This window comes from Salvia miltiorrhiza, chromosome 8 (genome assembly GCF_028751815.1).
Source record: "Salvia miltiorrhiza cultivar Shanhuang (shh) chromosome 8, IMPLAD_Smil_shh, whole genome shotgun sequence".
Classification (NCBI taxonomy): Eukaryota; Viridiplantae; Streptophyta; class Magnoliopsida; order Lamiales; family Lamiaceae; genus Salvia; species Salvia miltiorrhiza.
In genome coordinates this window covers 41535294-41556642 of record NC_080394.1, presented here as the reverse complement: position 1 = coordinate 41556642, position 21349 = coordinate 41535294, and the positions used below count along the sequence as shown (strand labels likewise).

General features: G+C 37.9%; 2 protein-coding genes across 3 annotated transcripts; both read left to right on the top strand.

Moving 5' to 3' along the window:
* Positions 1-8918: 8918 nt before the first annotated feature.
* LOC130997086 (uncharacterized) lies at positions 8919-10560 on the top strand. 2 transcript variants are annotated; one of them, XR_009092949.1, is made up of 6 exons: positions 8919-9236; positions 9306-9404; positions 9489-9587; positions 9694-9983; positions 10086-10136; positions 10291-10560. XR_009092949.1 is itself a non-coding variant. In XM_057922359.1 (4 exons), the coding sequence occupies exons 1-4, from the start codon at positions 9018-9020 to the stop codon at positions 9964-9966; spliced, it is 690 nt and encodes a 229-aa protein (XP_057778342.1). In that variant the 5' UTR covers positions 8919-9017; the 3' UTR covers positions 9967-10169. The 2 variants fall into 2 exon arrangements, 1 of the variants encoding a protein (XP_057778342.1); XM_057922359.1 differs by lacking the exon at positions 10291-10560 and having other exon boundaries at positions 9694-10169.
* Positions 10561-17398: 6838 nt separating this feature from the next.
* On the top strand, positions 17399-18778 carry LOC130997085 (NDR1/HIN1-like protein 3). Its single transcript, XM_057922358.1, has one exon. The coding sequence runs from the start codon at positions 17826-17828 to the stop codon at positions 18546-18548; it is 723 nt and encodes a 240-aa protein (XP_057778341.1). The 5' UTR covers positions 17399-17825; the 3' UTR covers positions 18549-18778.
* The last annotated feature ends 2571 nt before the right edge of the window (positions 18779-21349 follow it).

The following is a 21349-nucleotide window of genomic DNA, read 5'->3' as shown; positions in this document are numbered from 1 at the left end:
TGCCATCGCATGGGGGGATTCACACCTGAAGGAGAAGCAGAGGTCTATGCTGCTCAGAGCTATCCGGGGAGGCCTCAGTTTGAACAGAGGCCTATATTTAATCAAGGGCAACCAAGCTCCAATTCGGGTTGGAGAGCTCAGCAGCAGAACTACGCTCAAGCTTATCAGCAGCAGCAGCCTCAGCAGTCTCAACAGTTCCCTATGCAACAAGGGAATTTTCAGCAGCAGCAGCAATACCAGAATGCCCCCCAACAGTGTCAGAAGCAAGCTCAACCGCAGAAGCCGTCTCTCGAGGACACCATGCAGTCCTTTATGGAGATGACCAAACAGAACATGGAGTCTCAGAGTGCTACCATCAAGCGCCTCGAGACTACAGTTGGGCAACTTACAGGAGCCCTAAATCAGCTGCAGCAAGAACAGCCAACTGGGAAGTTCCTAAACCAGGACAAACAGCCGCGTCAAGCTCATGCCGTAGCGGTCATCAAGGAGAATGCCCCAATGACCACGGGGAAATGGAGAAGCAAAACCGTGCAAGCAATCAAGGGTACCCAATGCCCCAGTGAGCCACTGCCACCTGTCCCTGTTGCACCAGAACAACCACCACCCAAGCAAGGAGATCCAGGTAGCTTTATTTTTGATATTAGCTTAGGTGGGGTTGAAAAGGTCTTAGGAATGCTTGATTTGGGCGCGGCAGTCAATTTGATGCCGCTTGATATTTTTGAGAAATTGGGAAATAAAGAGCTGAAATGCACGAACATTAAGATAGAACTAGCTGACGGCTCCATTAGCAGCCCACGAGGCCTTGTCGAGGATGTTGAGGTGGACGTGAGGGGGATTAGTGTTCTAGCTGACTTTGTTGTACTTGATGTGGGAAAAGAGATTAGAGGCGAGAATGGGCATCTCGTGCTACTTGGCCGACCCTTTATGGCCACCACCCAGACTCGCATCGATGTGAGTACGGGGACTGTGAGTATGGCAGGGGCAGGTAGAGCGATAACTTTCTCAACCTTTGATGAAAACCTACTCCCTCCATTTCCTTAATTCAAACTTGCTCTTATGTTGAAACATTTGATGCTTTGGATGAGGATTGCATTATGCAGGAATTCCTTAATAAGCTTCAGGAGGAGGACGAGATTGTGGAGGAATTCCTTGCTACCTTGCAGGATGAGGCTGACATTGAGCAGGAATCTCTGGATAAGCTGCGCGAGGAAGGTGATATAGAGCAAGGCTTTCTGACTGCCTTGCTACTGGAAGAGAAGTTCGATGAGGTGGTGTCACTCGATCTCCTTGGATGGGTGGAAAGAGGACCATCTCCTGATATGAGCATGGAACGCTCATTTGGAGGACCCGCAGCTACAATTCAAGCAGATGTGTTTACAAAGGCGCTAAGGCAGCTGGAGCTTCAATCGGATTTTGGTTAAGGGTTTCTCTTAGTCGGGCTGGCGACTTAAAAACTAGCGCTGCATGGGAGGCAACCCATGTTTCTTGCTTTTTCTTGTTTCGTTTTCTTTCGCTTTGCTTGTGTCTTGTTTTGTTGCTTCTGTTGTTTGGTGCAGGTTGTTGCGTTGGAGACTGCTTGTTCTTTGGATGAGAGAGAGGCAGACATCGTGGGACACTACAGACTCACCACTGGATCGATATTCAGGGATGTTTTTCTCTTTCACCCCTATTTTTGCGAGCACTGAGGACAGTGCTAGATTTTAAGTGTGGGGGGTGTTTGTTGATCCTTTGGGTGCCTTTTTGTGGTGTTCTTGGGCTTTCTTGTGTGGGGCAAATGGTCTCCTTTATCTTGATTGTTGTTTGGCTTCAAGTAATAATGCACACTTTGATGATTTGTTCACAAGTAAATTTCATGCTTTGTGTTGGCTTGGTTGCTATCTTTGTCTCTCAGGCTATGCATATTCCTCTCTTGATGTAAGTTGTTTAATGTTTTGGATGCAACACTCTTATGAGCTATTCTTGACGTGATTTGTCCGGTAGATGCTAGAGGGAGTGTTTTCATTGTGATAGCCTACGATCTTATCCCTTGAGTTTGAATGTTGGTTTGTTGTGAAGTTTTCTATAGCTTTGGGTCTCTGCTCCTCTGACAGTAGTGTTATGAGCATGGAAAACCACGTGAGAACATTTTGGATTACCTCCAAAAGTGTTGATCTCACGAAAGTTGGCCCATCTATTGAGAATGGAATAACATCACCTTTAAAAGAAAGATGTATAAAATTTGATTTGGTTTGATGGTTTATCATCTTCAAGGAAAATGGGATTTGATTATAAAGGCAATCACATTAGGGAATTCACCTCTAGCGGAGAATTGGGTCTGATCGGATTGAATTGTATCATGTGGTTGTTGCTTCTTAAAATCTTAACAATGAACATCTCGTGAGGAATGTGAAAGGCTAAGAGACTTAGATTGGTTGGAGATGTGAATGGTGAGGAAGTTTTCTTGTGAACTATCTTTTGGTGTCGTGACTTTGCTTGAGGACAAGCAAAGGATCAAGTGTGGGGGGGTTGTTTAGCCCTATTTTGTGATGAATCTCTGGGTGTTTACGTGTTATATTGACTTTTATTTTGGTCTCTTTCACTTAAGAGTTGAATGATTTGAGCTTTTGTGCTAATTTTGTTGTCTCAGGATTTTGTGCTCACATTGATTGATATGTGAACAAAATTAAAGTCAGAATTTAGTTGAATGGTCTGAAGAAGAATCAAATTTCGTCTCGATACGAGTTCGTAGGCGAAAACGGATCTAAAATCCGACTTGAAACGAGGGAGAACGGACCAAAACAAAAACGCTGCGCATTGCAGTCTGCGAAAGGCATACACGGCGGCGCCGTGGCACGGCGCGCGCCGTGCACGGCGGCCGCCGTCCCACGGCGCCGCCGCCTCTGTTCAGATCCGAAAGTACGATTTTTCGATTAAAAACCCCTTTCTTGGGTTTTACTTTATCATCCTCGTCTCCAGCAGCCTCCATAGGCGATTTTCACCTCTTTCTTAAGGTTTTTAGAGTTCCACAACACTTACTTTCAATCTTGGATTCATTGGATTGCTTTGGATGTCAATTAACACTTCATCGGATTGGTTTTCCTTGGATTGCTATGTTTTGTAAGAACTCCCTTTGATTCTCTTTGTTTATGAATCCCTTGGTTATTTAAGTCTTTGTTTCTTGTCTTTAATGAATATGATGATTGAAGATTATTGTTGTTGATTTTATATTCTCTTGGTTTTATGAATCTTTTGGTTAATTGAGTTTTGTGTTTTATGTATTTGATGAATGTGAAGATTGAAGTTCATTGTTGTTGATTCTAGATTCTCTTGGTTTTCTAAATCCTTTGGTTTATTTGAATCTTTATTTTGTGTTTTGATTAATATGATGATTGGAGATAATTGTTGTTGAGTTTAGATAATCTACGTGATTCGTAGTTTGTTGCTATTGTTTACCCTTTTCCTTTCTTGTTGATGAATATTTAGAGATTTCTTTTATGGAGATTAAGATTTTCTTGCATTCGAATCTTATGCTTGATTGAGTTTCTTGCCTAGGTAGTTATTAATCTTTGATGTTTACAAGTTTATGATCGTTTGGTTTAGTGTTGGAGTTGGAAACTCTAGTTGATTTCGTTAATGTTCAAATGCCATGTTCTAGTTAGTTCGTCGTTGAGTTGCTTGCGAAATTCTCTTTGATTGTGTGTGTTTGCTTAACATTCATTTGATTAAATGTTAATATGTTATTTCGCCTAGATAATCGTTGTTTATGGTGTTGAATTGATGATTGCTTTCTAGATTGCTAGTTTAGAACCCTAGCTTTGTTTGCCTTCTTGCATTCTTATTGGCTTGCTATCTTTTGCCTAGTTAACTTTATATGCTTTATTTTAATTACGCATTAGTTAATCGGAGAGAAAGTGTCAGACCCAAACTTCTGATTAGAGTGTTTAGGTTTATTTCATGTTTTCTGTGCGTAGCATGATCAAAGCCCTGTTTAGCCTTCCTTGAGAGACGACTTGGGTTAGCTTATTACACTAGGACGACCTCGTACGATTGCGAGTCAATCCATTAGGTGTTTTGGGTTGAGTCAGATATCATTTATAGGACAAAGACTAATCTCAACTAATTACAATGAGACACAATTATACGAAGCCATAATTTGGGTAGTATACTACGTCAGTAGACTAACACTTCTTAGTCTTATCAATCAAGGGGATCTTATTATGACAACTCACGAGTTGCAAGGCTCAAACTCAACACAACATCAAAGCAAGGTGTTGTAGAAATTGTTCAAGAGAATCAAAAGAATGACCAGAGGGTATGAAATGATTAACTACTAGGTCGAACAAAATGACCTCGAGTATGAACCCATCTGGCTTTTCAACCGAAAGTTGAAACACATGGATTTTCAACCCAAAAGACGTCTACTGAGATTTGGATCATGTGGACTGGCCAGGTCCAACATCATCACCTCCCAGTCACACGGGAAACATCGTCCCGAACTTGGAGAGCCATGAACATACTATACATAACAAAACATAAGCTCATCATGACAACTAAACTTATCTTAAGGTTCCATATCCTATTGATCTCAAACCCCAAACCTCTCTTAAGACATATACACACAGACATACGTACACAGGCGAAACACACTATTCTTAAAATCTATCGTATAGCAAAAGTCGATTCGATGTTCCGTCGCACTTGAACATTCGAACGTAGAGACTATGGTTCAACCTTTGATGCAACGTTTACCTTGAATTCGTCGCGTATCGTCATTCTGTGCTTTTCCTTTACCTCGTACATATCTTTTCATTCCTCTTTGTAGTTCAAAAGAATCATTGTTTTCTTGAGGGAGCTGAAATGCTCTAAGTTCTCTTTCATTCTTCTACATCATCACCTTAATAATCTAGATTGTAGAGATATCCTACTAACCTAGTAGTCTATGTTCTTTTTGAAATTGTGATCATGCAACTTATAGCAATCTATGTTCTCTGGGAAAACATATGTCAATTTTTCTATTATTCGTCTGATCATAACATCATAGATTGCGAAAATATGCCATGAAAGGCAAAACATTCAACATTTCATCATAGCATGCTCTTTACATAAACATATTCATAAAACATCTTAGAACAATAACATCTTTAACACGTTGAACTACAGTTACCTTCTTTCCTTGATTGAGCACGATGCAATGGAGTGTTGAGCGGTGCCGTATAAACCCATGTAAGTCTAAAGAATCAAACTAGACTCGACTCTTTTAGAATAAGGTTTCTAGGGCCAGAGCGAACGAACCGCTCTGATACCACTCTGTCACAGCCCGCAACCCATAATGACAAATTTAGCCGGGATTATGACTTGGGATGAGAATTAATGAGTGGGAACGGATATGGACAATTACTTAACATTAAAGTATATGGAAATGTCACTCATAGATAAAATGCTAGGATCATATATGATCATTTGGATACTTATAAAACATACACATAAAGGAGAACTGATTAAGGTGGGTTACCCAATAACACGTGTCACAACTTCATAACATAGAGTTATTCTAATTAAAGTGTTTTGCAGCGGAAAACGTGTGAGATATACATATGAAGATGTATACTCAAGGTTACATTTCTTGAAATGTCAAAGGAACACCCGCTCAACATCATTCCATTCCATCAGCTGCTCAACCTGCACATTTTGAAATACATGCAGGGCTGAGTATAAAAATACTCAGTGGGCACATATGCCTACTATGAAATATAACATGCTTCGTAAAGATTTAAATTGTCATGCCATCATAAGCAGTACAGCAAGGGGTTTTTCGCTAAAAAGGCCCAAGCTTACTAAATTCAGTTGTGATTCTTAAAGTTCGACTGCAGTCTAAGTTCTCTTGTAATCTATCATATCTGGAACTTTGTGCCGGAGAGGTGGCCACCTCTCACGGTCACTTGACCGGCCAACCCGCTAGATGACTCACGGTCACTGGTGTACACTAGTCAAGGCAGGATAGCTATCAACTGCTCAGGACCCGAATTCGATTGCATCATTGGCAAAGCCAAAGCAGATAGATATCATACTAAAATTTAAACATTTTATGGCAAGACAATACTTGAAATAACTTTAACTCAAAGATTTTGTCATGAAATAACTTGCTTGAATGTAACATTTAAACTCATTTGATATATATGAAACTGAAATTAACAGTTAGATCATCCCATGCATTCATTCGTATAAGAGGCCTACGACACGCAGGGGATCTCTATATACGTATAGTAAAAGTAATGCCCACCTGATTGCAGTGTTTTGCTACTTAAGACAATGATTCTCTTTCCTTAGCGCGATAGGTTACTCAGACACTTTTGTTTATTTGAACCTTTGATAACACGAAAACATGTGTTCGAGTGAATAATAGAAAAGATAACAACAAATGCAGTGAATCACTATTCACTCATTTCTCTAACTACCCATATTTCCTTAAACGACTATATCTAACTCATATACAATCGTTCTTCCTTTATCAAAATATTTCATGTACCTTTGAGGATGTAGGAAATTCCATTTTATATTATTCATTTATTTATCTATTATAAATAAAGAATAATTCTATAAACATAAAACGTTTTCCTTTTCCCCATTTAATAATGCCAATCACCAATATATATATATATACACATCAATAGCTCATTTATAATCTAAAAGTGATATTTTATCAACAATAAAACTTTAAAATCCTTAATAGGAATTATTTTGAATCATTTCCATCTCAACAAAACTGTATAGATTCAACTTCAACTAATAAACTGTTTTTACTCCGAACTCGTATGGAGTCGAATTTCATATCAATAGAAACCTCTTTGCGTCTAGTTTAATTGAAAAAAAAGTATGTTGAAAAACTCCAAGTAGTTTAAGAGATATAGTGATTTTCCCATCGCCTACCAGATTCGGCAGTTTCTGCCAACTGAAAGTCCAGATTTTTGAAACAATAGCAAACGTTACCGGAATAACCTCAAATTTTATATGCAGATAGCTAACACATATATCTTCATACAATAAAAATTTGAGAGCTAAATATCAACATATGGTTACTTAAATAATTAACCTAATCATCTGCCTCACGACAGTTTCAGCAGATACTGGAAGTAGACTTCTCAAATTTTAAAAGGGTAGTAAACGAAGTTCAAATGACATGAAACTTTGTACAAATATTCACCACACTCCCATCTATACCCCAGAAATTTCCCATAATATAATAGAAACGGGAATGCATCGAAATAAGGGCGTCAACTTACCCTTGTCCAAGTGAGCACTAATGGAAGTTGTTCGTCGGGGGTTTTTCCGGTCGTCGTTCCGCGATGGTGTTTAGCCGCGAAGGTCTACGACTTAGTTTTCCTCGTGCGAGGTAGATCAGGCTACACAACGGTGGTTTCTCGATCCTTTTTCGTCGTAAGGATAGTGAGAAACGAAGGCCGTAAGTTGGCCGGTGGCTAAGTCGGGAATTCGACGTTGGCCGCCGAAGGATATTGCGGCCTTTGGTCAGGAAAATATAGAGAAGGCTTCGGCCTTTCGATTGTTGGGTTTGGTAGCCTGAAGATGGAGGAACGAGTACACGTTCTCGGTTCAGAGCCTAGTGGCCGGTCGGCGAAGAAACTGCCCGGCGAAGGGAGTTCACTTGAGCTTAAGAAGTATGCAAAGTTGTGATTGGCTTCACTTTCTCTGCACGGGTGTGGTTCTTGCTAGAGTGGAGTGAGCTGTGTGTTAACTGATATGCTATGTATTTATAAGTGGATTCCGTAGACAATGGAAATTATGAAGGTTGAAATTTGTGTAGGGAGTTGGAGAGGATTACTGTAGAATCTTTGAAGATTTTGGATTGCAGACGATGGAAATCTGCAGCTTTTAAAAATTGTGGATATTGGCGTGATTTTCTTCTGCCACCTTTGAAAACTTTGCTCTCGGCGTGATCATCTGCTCCTGAAATTGGGGCTTTTTGGATTGCATGGAAGATATTGCAACTTTGAAAAAATTGTTGCAGTAATGATACGTTGAAGGGGAAGGTGGAATAGTGTAGGAATAGTGTAGGAATTGATGTGTTGGATGAAAAAATCGAGACATACGTGTAGTGCCGTGATCTAGTTTCTCCTAGTTCCTGTAATAATTCTCCAATTCTCGTTTAATAAATACTCGTCGTATTTATATAAATTAAATCCTCAATCTTGAGATTTAATACGTGAAAGTCGAAATTAATTCGCGACTTAGTACTAAACATATAAAGCGTGAAATAATAAAATTATTATTAACATAAACTCGAGTTATAATTCTAGCAATTCGATTTAAATAACACGATTTATGAAATCGGTTATAAATCTAAAATTTCTAATACTATTGATTAAATCAATCAACTGGTAATGCAAGGTCTCAAACGTGTAGCTATACCAATAATTTAATTATTGGTTTGATTCATGATTGAATATTAAATCGCAGCTCTGTATCTCTTATACAGACTTTTGCTGAAATAATATTATCTGAATAAAATAGTCACAATAAATAATTAAAAGAATTTTATAACTAATGCACATGTTTAATCTAATATATATTTAAAAGAGCGGGGCATTACATACTACCCCCCCTTAAAATAAATTTCGTCCCGAAATTTGCATACCTGGTATTCTAGCTTGTGATACTAGTCATTCGTTTCATTCATCTCTTTTGTAGCCTTTTCCATCCTGTGATGGTTCCACTACATGACGAGAACAATATTATTGCCTCGTAACACTTGAACCTTGCAATCTAGTCACTAAACTGATTTCTCTTCATAACTTAAGCCCTGAGCTTGGACTATCTCATCTTTCTTAATCACATACTTTCTTAACTGCGAGACGTAATATTCTTGTATCATGATATTTGTTTTATTCGATGTTAACTCTTACATTTATTTCTGTAGGAGGCTGTTAAGGTATTTTCTTAATTTTCTGATGGCAAGACATGTGAAAGTGAAGCTTCATCTTATTTTATATCTTATGCTTTGGAATACATTTGATTGAAAACAAATGCAGGAATGTTTCTCAAATCCAAATATTGAGTTATATCGTGAGCATACGTTGGAGCATATGAGTGTTTTGTGGGGAGCTTGGAGATCAAAATTGTATGCAGATCACGTGAAACCTTACAAAAACAAGATCAATGCTTTAAAAAAGGTTCCACGTGGGATGAATGATAAAGATTGGGAATGGCTCGTAACTAACAAGTTTCTAACTAAAGAGTTTCAGGTATAATGTATTTTAAATATATGCAAACTATGTCAATTTTTATTTTTAATTGTAAGTTTGCATATGTAGGATATCAGTGACCGAAATTCTAAGAATCGATCAAAATCTGATTTGTTTATGCCTCATCTTACTGTGAGCAGACCACATAGAGATATCATTTATGACAAGGTAGTAAAGTTGCATAAGTATTTTTCTTTTACATCACAACTTGACATATAATTTTTTGTTGTTCTTTTCTTGAACAAAATATAGGGAGGTAAAAATTCTGAAATGCCTGATTTGGGAGTAATTTTCTTCGAGACTCGGAGCAAAAATGGAAAATTTAAGGGGACAAAGGAGAAAGACAAATATGTGAGTATCATTTTCTTGTATTTTGATTTTATTATTGTGTGAATAAATCAACAGAAACAGGGCACATTCTTCATCACACTAACTTCAAATTTTATAACTTTATCAGGATGAAATTGTTGAAACAATTCAATCTAATCCATCTCTCAGTAACCTTGAACTTGCTGAAAAATGTTTCGGGCCACAACAGCATGGAATTGTTTATGGTTATGGAGGTGGTGTGAAACGGAAAACATTTCACGACTGGAAATCTTCTTACACCAAGGAACTCGAGGAAAAACTTTCTGCAAAAGATGAAGAAAATCGTCTGCTTAGGAAACGAGTGGATAGACTTGAAGAAAGGTTCGATCAATGGGAGAGAAGTGGTTTACCATCAGAATAAAGCCCACATTTTTGCTGGTATAACTTGTTGATTCTTAATATATTCTTGTGAAAGCCAATAGTTCTCTCAGTTCTTTGCTTTTGTCTAGTTAATTATTAACTTAAATTCTCTTTTCGCAGAATAAATTTCTTCATTTGCCATCCAAGTGTAACAGAGCAACTCTTAGACAGGTTTCTTTCTTTCTTTCTATTGCATTTTCTCTTTAATTAGATCATATTTGTTTTCAATTTTGGTTAACTTCTCTTTATATGATATTAGAAAACTGAGAAGCAATTGTCTTATACATTCGAATAGACTCTTAGAAAACTTAACTCTGTTTTGCAGGTTTTACTTTTCTGCTATCCATTTATGTCGTTGAAACCTTGATCGAAGTTTGGGAAACAGGAAAAGAAAAAACGAAGTTGAGATAGAGATCTTCATTCTGCTGGCTAATATGTAGGCTTAATAAATGTGTAGTTGATTGGAATCTGTTTATATTCTTGACAAGTGATATCTTTCAAGTTCACTTTTGTATATCCAACATCTAGTTTTGTATATTTCAGCTAATTGAAAGCTGCAAAATCAAATTGAATAATAAAACTTATGTTTTGTATATCCAACATCATGTTTGTTATAAATTCGCATATATACAGGCACGATGCAAGAAAAAAAAGAGCATGAAAGTGTAGTCTTGAAACTTGTACGATAATATATTAATGACAGTATAAATGTTTTAGTGACGGTAAATTTACTCTCACTAAATACTTATTAGTGACGGTGAAATTACTCTCACTAAATACTTATTAGTGACGGGATGATATCTCGTCATTATTGACCTCTAACTAGAGAGGCAGTAACGAGAGGCCATGACGGGCAAATTTCTGTCACTAATAATTATTAGTGAGAGTATTTGCACTTTTAACCACGGTTTTTACCGTCACTAAAACTACTTTTTCTTGTAGTGTATATATAAATAAAGAAATAAATACATGTTAGATATTTATATGTATACGTGTAATATATATTTGATATGCATAGCCATGCATTAATATTAACTTTGATAACTAGATATATTACTATAATATATAAATATTTGCATGAAACTTACGTGGAGTCTTTCTTATAGTTTAGCTAAGCAAAGCTATGCAACCTATTAAGGTGACTCAGCTACCCTATACTTAGATATTTAAAAGTTGAGTTAGTATAAATAGGGATGTATTGGTTGTTAAGTTCGATCAGAGCTTCTAAAATTAAGAGTAAGCTTTTGACACATATGATCGTTCAAGTGATCAGGAGGACTGTGAATAAGTGACAAAAAAAATATCATTAAGGTGGGTTCTATTTTTCAAAGTATATTTGAGTTATTAAGCTCGGTTATTGTTAGATAAAATGTGGTATGTCCATGAAATATTTTCACGTTCTCCCACTGTTTAATGCTCTTATGTTAACAATTGTGGCTTTTAATGGGTCTAACACGCCTATTAAAAGTTGTGCGCACAGTCTTAAGGTAGTGGATTGATCCCCACGAGCCTTATAGACGAAAGGAGGATTTTGGGTTCGCCCTTAATCCGGCTAGATGGTGAAGCTGACATGGGTTCGTCCCGGGGTCCCATCTAGTTAATGATGAATGAATGAATGATTACTTCCCAGGGGTCGCCCAGGGACTACGAATGAAATGATAAGGGTAACAGTGGTGCTACGGTATGACGCGCGCAAATGAATGAAAATGATTTGTGATTATAGAAGTTAAATGTTTTATTTTAAAACCTTCTATAATTCACGTATATGCATGAACTATCATATGAAAATGATTATTTCAAAAATGCACGACCCACTGGGTACACTAGTACTCAGCCCACAAATCTTTTCAATCTTTTCAGGTTAGTAAGATGGTGGAGACGGAAGCAGCTGTGGCGGGTTGGCTGCAATACGTTAAAATAGCTAGCTATTATATTTAAAAAATATGTCATATATTTTCAGTATGTAAAATGCTAGTTAAAGATTATATATATGATATTATTATTATGAAATAATTTATTTATCGCTCGATGGAGAGTGCATGTAGTCGGCCCCTCTTGGACGCTTGACCAAAGCCCTCACGATCATGTTGTGCTATGCCGATTTCATGAGTGAGCTGGTCGGTCAACTCCTTTTGGCGAGCTAGACTCGGTTACCCCATCATTTACCGCTTTATTAAAATTGTAATTAAATGTCCGATTGTTTAGCCGTATGTATTTGTAGACTGGTTCTAAACCACCAACGTGCTGAGCCAAACTTTCCGACTTTAATATTAAAAATATTTCTGCTTAATTAAGTTATCTATGTATTATTATTATTATTATTATTATTATTATTATTATTATTATTATTATTATTATTATTATTATTATTACCCCCTTCTTTCCCGCTTCTTAAATCCAACCCCTAGTCACGTTTCGGCATTCGTGCCTTCCTTCGGGAATTGGGGCGTGACAGTTTTGTGCGCGAGCGCGAAGAGGTGAGGGCGCGGCCGCTGGCGAAAGAGTGCGGGCGTTGGCAACAACCCGCGAGGGCGCGACCGTTGGGAGTATGGCGTGATTGCGGGGAGTGAAGCGCGGCCGCTGAGCTTGGGCGCGCTCGTGGAGTAAAGGCTATTTGAGGCGCGACTTCTGGGATTTGAGGCGTGCTCGTGGGGAAAAGGGAAGGGCGCGGCCACTGGGGCTTGGGAGCGCTCGCGGGGAAAAGATGAGGGCGCGGGTGCGTAGGGAGCCGCGGTCATGGCGTATGACCGCGGGGAACTGGACGTAGGCGCACACTATTTTTGCTTTTGTCTGTTCTCCCTCGTTTTCGCCTAAGAACTCGTATCGAGACGAACTACAATTCTTCTTAAGATCAATCAACTGAATTCAAACTCCATGTTTGTCCACTTATTAATAATTAGAGCATCAAATCTTGAGACAACAAAATTAGCACATAATTAGCTCAACGCAATCAACTATTGAGTGAACAAGATCAGAATATGAACCTATAGCACAGCTAAACACCCATAACATCATCACAAAATAGGACTAAACAAGCACATTGCTCATCCGCTTGATTCGGAGAAAGAAGAGGAAGATGATGATGACATTTTGCTAGAGAGAAGATGAAAGTATTGAGATTGGAAAGAAAAAATTATGTGTGAAATTGAAGTAGAAATAAACGGGTATTTATAGATAACAAAAATGGAAAAAAATTGGGGGGAGAGAGCTGTTCACAATGGTAACTAAAAAAAATAACTGCAGTAACGATCAATTTTTTAAATTTTATTTCAATTTAGAAAAAAAAGGAAAATCGTGTGTGCACTGCACGCAATTCCATTTTATCGCCGAACATGCCGACACGGTCCAAATCGTTGGGCACGCACCGGGGGTGCCAACATGCGCACCACTGCGATGTGCCAGTTCGAGGCGGCACACCCCCATGCGTTGAAGATGCTCTTATGCATGAAACATTAAGGGCGTCATTTAATTTAAAAGATTAGACATGATAGATAAAAAATAGTAAGAACCTTTATTTATTTCGATGAATTGAAACTTTGGGATATCTTAAGACTCTTTATTATTTTTATCATTTAAATTAGTTTTACTTGATTTTTATCTCATTAATAGGGTGATATTGGAGTTTCCTACTCTTGAAAATAAAAATATTTCAATTATACATCTTACCAGTAAGCACTCATAAAAAATGAGACAAAATACAGTGAGAACATTCTCTACCCACTGTCAATATACAAATTATTATGCTCATTTATATTTTTTTGGCAAAAAATTGAATAAGCTTATTTGATCGGCAGAAGGCGATGGCCTTCAAGGAAAAGGCGTTGGCGGCGGAGGAGGGCAGGGCCTTTCGTCATACCTACACCCAGGAGGAGATGGACCTCATTGCAAGAATTTGGGTGGACGAGACGAATGATGCCATCCAGGGTGTCGATCAAAAGGGCGAGGCCTATTGGCAACGCGTCCTCGATCGGGTGAACGCCATGATCGAGACCAACCTTAACCACCGGCAAATAAATTCTCACTAGACCCGTGTGAGTTCCGAGGGTGAAGCTGTAGGAGTCGATTTGGGAGGAGACGAACGCCAAGTGGCCTTCTAGCCATTCCGATGACATGATTCGGGAGAATGACTCAAATTCTCTATGCCGCTCGGAGCAAAGGCGGTCCCTTCAAGCTGTGGAATGCGTGGAAGCTCCTCCGGAGTCTGGACGAACCGAAAGTTTAAATCTTTGTACCTCGAGGGAGACGTGCATTCCTCGAAGAGGACAAAGACTAGTGAGATTAACAGCTTCGCCACCTCGGTGTCAGGCGAGGAAATCACGTCTTCCCGCCCTATTGGAAACAAAACAACGAAGGCGGCAGTGAGAGCGGCGAAGGGGAAAGGAAAGACAAAAGGCTTGGCGTCGCAAGGCTCAGAGGCTCCATCCGAATGCAAGGAGTACATGACGAATACCGACACCAAGCTCGATCAAATGATCGATGAGTACCACACGAATAATACCCTCAAGAGGGAGATCCACGACGATCGGATCTTGTTCATGAAGATCTCCGACATAACACCAGACTAGCTAGAAATCCACATGGAATAGGTGGCGACGATTCTGGCTCGGCAAAAGGGTGGTGGAAATTAGCTAGGTTTTTTTTTTATGTAATTTTTAATTATGTCTTTAATTTTTTTAATATATTTTTTAGGTTTTTTAAATTAATGAAATTTTAATTTGAAGTAATTGTGTTATTTAAATTGGTGCAATCTATATGTAATATAAAAGAGGAGTCCAATGTAAACTTTTTCTCACCAAAATTTCTCTCTCTTTATTTTTCTTTTTGTAATTTTGATTCTCTTTTAAAATCATCGACTTTAATTTAAAAAAAAATATTCAATATGGATGTTAAATTAAAGATATGACGATATCTTTAATTTGATATAAAAATTTAAAAAAATAAATTTAAAACCAATAAGTTATTATAGTTAAAGTCACAAAGTTATTTTTTTTCTCTCCATTATCATATCCTCTCTCATTTCTCATTTTTAACATGTCACGGTTCTTCCATTCGTTTTTTCATATTTTATTTTACTTTTTATGTTTTTACTATATATTAGTAGTATTTTTATATTTTATTATTTATATTTTTATTATATCAGTTTAATGCATTTTATTTTGAAGGTCAAATTTATAGTAATATAAATTATATATATATATATATATATCTTAAAAATTGATTTTTTAAGCTTCAAAATGACTCATTGGAAAATTATTAATTGGAGAACCATTATCGATTTTCTTTAAAAATAAAAAATAAAAGTAAATTGAAGAGTTTAATTTTGTAGTAGCGCATTTATTTAAATTTACTGAAATTATATACATTTTATTTTTGAAAATGAACGACACATATCACATGTTAAACCCTTTATGTTTCTACTTTCCAATTGATAAAAAACTGTATACGTTGATGGTAACTTTATTTTAAAATTTGAGCATAAACAAAATGACCGCATAAATATGATTTAAATATGTATTCGAATACTATATTAAACTATAGTTATACTATATGTAAATAAATAGTTTTGTACATTTTAGAATATTATATGATCCATAATGATACTCATTATCATCTATACTTGATTTTGATATTTCATAATTTATATATTTATACACATTATCAATTAAATCAATTAATTGCTATTTCAAAAAATGAAAATTCAAATGTTTATAGATTGATATTTTTATTAATATTATATTGTGGATAATTTATTTTTTTATTGAGATCATTTATGTTTATATATATATATATATATATATATTATGTTTAATATTTATATTTATTTATTTAAATTATCGTTCAATTTCGATGATGATCGTGCATCGCACGAACGGGCACATACAAGTTAAAATTAAATGAAAAATACAAAAATCAAAACTGATAAGAATGAGTAAGCCCATGTGGGGTGCTTACTCATAAGAGCATCTCTAGTGGGGTGTGTCTTAGGGGGTGTCTTAGATGGTGGTCCCCACCTAAGACACACCCCTCTCCAGTGTATCGTGTCTTAAAGGGTGTCTTAGATCTCCATTTTCACAAAAATCATATTTCTACACTTTTATTTTTAAATTTTGAATTTAATTGAAAATAAAATTAAACGTTACAATAATTAAAATAAAATTAAAAACATAATTAAAATACGATAATAAAATTAAAAATAACAATAATTGAATAATTTAAATAAGCCCTCGACGCTTGAGCACTTCTTGGACTAGGTGGTTGTGCAAGGCCAATTGTGCCTCCGTCATACCCGTCGTGTCCTTGTTCAAGAGCTTCATATCCATCTCCTCCCGTTTCATCTCGGCTTGCATTTTTTTAACCTCGGCAATTTCTCCCGTTTTGAGAGCATGCTCCCTCATGCTTTCGGCCACCTTCTCGAGGGCGTCGGAGAACGTCGAACCTCCTCCCGAAGACCCTTCTCCCTTCTTCGCCTTGCCCTTGTCTCGCTTTGCCGCTTTTTGGCCTTGGGGTCTCGTCGTGACACTCGGCTCCGAAGAAGTGGTGGTTGTTCCACCATCGGAGCCCTTCGACTTTTTTGCGGAGTGGACATCCCCGGCTTGCGACATGAATCTTTCGCATTCGCGAAGCACTTTCCAAGCTTTGACGTAGGAGAATTGCTTCTTGAAATTCGCCTCGAACATCGTCTAGGCTTGTGGAAGAGTGGTATTTATGGAAGGGAAAAAAGAAAAAAAAAAGGAAAAAAAAGAAAAAAAAAAAACAAAATAGCCGTTTAAAAGCAACGGTCGATTTTAAAAAAAAATATTAAAGCAACGGTCATTTTTTTCAAAAAAAAAAATGATTTTGGATTTTTTTTTTAAATTGGGCGCGTCCGAAGGACGCGCCATACACCATCGCCGCTCGCCCCGGGTCGCTGCTTTGACACGGCCTCGTATCAGGCCGCGTCTCCAGTGCGGCACCCCCCTCTTCGACCCGCCTCGATCCAGCGCTCGACACCAGCGCTGGAGGTGCTCTAAGTGGTCCCCCACTCTATTGAATAAGAAGCTTACTCAACAGATGTAGATGCTCTAACAAAGAAAGATTCAACCGTAATTAATGGTTGTTGACTAAAAAGTTGATTTATTATAATTGCTAACAATAAAACAATTTACTTCACTTAAGAATTGATAATAATTAAATAAATTTAAAATATAAAAACTAAACATTTAAATCATAAACAATTGAGATCGAAGGATCATAAAGCAATACCAAGACCTCAAAAACAACAAACATCGAATATGGTAAAAATAATATAAAAATACAATTATAAAATGAAATAACCGTATTTTAATAATATAAAAATTACATAAAAGCATAGTATAAAATACAATTATAAAAATAAACAACGATTAAACGATACCATAAAAACTAAAGGATCCGCAGGCGCGTATAATAAAATGAAAAGAGGCGTAAGTTTCATCAAGTCAATGTCGAAGAAATTTCGAAGCAGCATCCTCTTTGGGAAACACATCCCTTAATTTTCATGAAGCAACCGCGTTTTCCCAAATTAATTTAACCCTAATCAACCCTACACCAATAACGCGCCGCCGCGTGTCACTTGTTTTCCAACTACAACCGCTTGCCTTTTACTAATTCTCCTATTCACACACAAACGCATCATCCCTACGTCTACGTATAAAAACCTATATATATATGTATGTATATGTAGAGCGAGAAAGACACATAGTGAGAGAAAAGAAAGTGCTATAAAGTTTTAGATATCGGAATCCAATTCGTAACCACTTTTTCTGATTTAATTTAATTTCACTTTTTTTTCTCTCATCCAAAGAGAGAAAATATCTGCGAAACCCAACCACTCTTCAACCAATGGGGGAAACCAGGCAGCCGCATCTGAATGGGGCCTACTACGGCCCCTCCATTCCGCCGCCGTCCAAACCGTCCAAGAGCTATCACCGCCCCGGCCGCGGCGGCGGCGGCTGCTGCTGTAACCCCTTCAGCTGCTGCTGTAGCTGCCTCATGAACTGCATCTGCACCTGCATCTGCCAGATCATCTTCACCATCCTCATCGTCGTCGGATTAATCGTCCTCGTGTTGTGGCTGGTGTTCCGCCCCAACACCGTCAAGTTCCATGTCAACGAGGCTTCTCTCACCGAGTTCAACATCAACAACAACACGCTCCACTACAATCTGGCGCTGAATCTGACGATTCGCAACCCGAACAAGCGCATCGGCATCTACTACGACCGGATCGAGGCTAGGGCTTTCTACCAGGGCCAGCGATTCTCCACCGTCGAGCTGCAGAAGTTCTATCAGGGGAAGAAGAACACCAGCAATGTGAGCGCGGAGTTCAAAGGTTCGCAATTGGTGCTGCTCGGAAACAACGAGATGTCGAAATACAACGAAGATCGAACCGCCGGCAGGTACGAGATCGATATTAAGCTGTATCTGCGGATCAGGATGAAGTTTGCGTTCGTGAAATCGACAAGAGTGAAGCCGAAGATCGATTGCGATCTGAAAATCCCGTTGAATTCGAACGGCACGGCGTCGGGGACTTACGAGCCGACGAGGTGCGATTTCGATTGGCGCTGAGCATCTTTTCGCCTCTCCTATCGATGATCGGCGCGTTCATCGTTTCTGCTGCTTCGATTCTTTTTCTTTTTTAATATTCGATGATTATTACTTTATCTTATTGTTATTAGTGCTATTATTCTTTTGTTTATCGGCTTTTGATACACACATTATTCTCGTTTTGATTTTTGATGTATTCGGTCGTATCTGCTCAGCACTGTTTTGTGAATAAATAATGAGTTTATTGTTTAGATGAGTTTTCTTTATTTTGTTAATTTGGTGCGTTGATTTCAATGAATTGGGATTAGATACTAAGTAAGTAGAAAATCTGAGAACATACTGGTGTTTAATTAAGTGGCCGTTGAGTGAGGAAGAAACGGTCAGAAATTGTTAAACGTTGCCCGTTGAGAGTGGACTTTACGTTACTTTAAAAAATTTAAATTTTGAATTGGCTGCGCAAGTTGACAAATTCAATAATAGTAGAGAGAGAAAGAGAGAGCGTTTTTTTCATTCTTCACGCATAATAAACGCTATCGTACGCGAACTTCACTATAAAATAGAAAGTGATGGGGCAAGCATGTTGTTTTCATTTAATTGGTGAATATTCAATTTTACACTGTGCTCGGGATGATAAATATTCTCATTAAGTCACATGTCGCCAATCCGTTATTTTAAGTGAAATTTTGCTCTCGATACCTAAAATTCTCAATTACACACACTTGTAAATTGTAATATTGCGGAATTATAAAATAGGGTTAATAGTCGAAAAATTTATGAAAAATTTTTATTTTTTGATTTATATCACGATCTTATTATTCGACTTTTAAATACATCAATTTATAAATTATTTGCAATTATCCCACGACGAAGGACTCCGGTGAAATCAAAACTGATGTGGCAAGTACGTGGCAAAATTAGAACTGATGTGTCAACAACCCCTTAGACAAAACGACGTCGTTTCATTAATAATTAAAAATAGTTTATGTTTAATTAAGAATAAAATATAAATTAAAAAAAATCTAAATTCAACCACGTCACCTCCCCCCCTCGTCTTCCCCCACCCCCTACGCAGACCCTCCCCCTCCTCCCCCCGGAGCTGCCGCATCTTCTCCAGCCGCGGCGAAGTGAGAAAAAATAGACCATGGTCGACGGGGGTAAGGGGTTGAGAGAGGGTCTCGACTGCAGAGCTCTAACCGATGACGGAGGGCAATGGAGAAGGGTCAGCAGCAGCCGACGAAGGAGGATCCGGGGAGAAGGGCGGCAGAGAAGGGTCTGCGACGACAGAAATCATCAACAACGAAGGCCCTTGTGGGTTCTAAGGTGCATAAATCAACATCAAAACGGTGAAGGTTCTCTAGTGGTGGTTATGCGGCGCGAGATTTCTTGATTTGGGGCTTGGGCTTTGGGATTCTGAAGGGGTTTGGGATTCTGAAGCCGTTTGAGGCTTGGGATTTATTAATTTGGGGCTTGGGATTTCTTGATTTGCAGGCCGATGGAGCTTGGGAGGAGGCTTATCGGTAGGAGAACCTTACCGCCGCCGTCAATTTGGAGTGGGGGAGCGCCCTTCACTGGTTTGTATTCTAGGGTGCGTGAGATCTACTAGATGTTTTTGGAGAAGATGGAGGGTCTCCCTCGCCTTGAAGAGGAAGGCAGCGATTGTGGCGGCACGTGGTGGCGGGGCCGTCGACGGGGGTAGGTGGGAGAGTCTGCTGGGGTGGGGTGAGGAAGGGTGTGACTGTGTGTGTGTGTGTGTGAATCTGACTGTGAGAGAGGGTGTGGAGTGTGTGATTTGGCAATTTCGGTGGCCACGTTGGTATTCCGGCTGCCAAATTAGCTTTGATTTGGGCGAATTTCCAATTCATGGGATAATTGAGAACAATTTATAAATTGATATATTTAGAAGTCAAATTTGAGGGTCATGATATAAACCAATAGAAATTTCTCATGAATTTATCGACTATTAACCCTATAAAATACTAACAATTATGTCATCGTCATAATTTCGTGCGTTTAGTTTTAAAATGTTCAAAACTAAATTGAACCTAAACTCCCCTCTAAAAAAATTACTACTATACATTTAAAAAAAAAAAACATAAAATACTATACAAATGAACTTCGTAGAATAAATTATAAATGAACTTCGTAGAATAAATTATAAACAAAATGACAAACTAACTAAATCAATATATTTTCAACAAAATAAATAAATCAAGATCCAGAGATCCTTAATATCCTGGGCCTATTATTTGGGTTTGCACTCCATCATCTCAACTTCTAAGTAGGAGTATTAATTTTTTGTACTGGGCCTGTCCTAGCTTTTAAGATTAGACGATACCCGAAATGGGCCTACTCGATCTATATCTAAACTTGGTCTCTCTCTCTCTATGAAAATCTCAAGGGAGTCAAATTGAAATATCTGTGAAAATCAAAATCCATAATCATAATTTCATAGAGATTGTCACTAGGGGAAAGAAGAAAAGAAAATAATATGTGTCGTTTCAGAGATAGAGAGTTGATATACACAAAGTTTCACTTCAATCATACCTTTATTTAAATCCAAAACTCATCTTCGTAGTATATTTATAATTTTTCAGAGAATTGATACACAGAAAGTTTCACCTCAACCATAACTTTATATAAATCCAAACTCATCGGCATAGTATATTTATAAGTTTTCTCATAAAGTGTGACAATAAATTCAAAATTTCAGCGAATCAGTTAAGTTAACCAGTTAGTTGATAGATCACTACAAAAAAAACAGGCCAACTGCAATGGAATTAACGACGTAATCAAAAATTTCTTCATAAAATTACAACGGACTA

Excerpts from the sequence above, each read along its gene's own strand:
- LOC130997086 (XM_057922359.1), top strand. The coding sequence starts at position 9,018 with ATGCAGGAATGTTTCTCAAATCCAAATATTGAGTTATATCGTGAGCAT. Across the intron at positions 9,237-9,305 it reads TTCTAACTAAAGAGTTTCAG|GATATCAGTGACCGAAATTC; the intron begins GTATAATGTATT and ends TTGCATATGTAG. Across the intron at positions 9,405-9,488 it reads GAGATATCATTTATGACAAG|GGAGGTAAAAATTCTGAAAT; the intron begins GTAGTAAAGTTG and ends AACAAAATATAG.
- LOC130997085 (XM_057922358.1), top strand. The coding sequence starts at position 17,826 with ATGGGGGAAACCAGGCAGCCGCATCTGAATGGGGCCTACTACGGCCCC.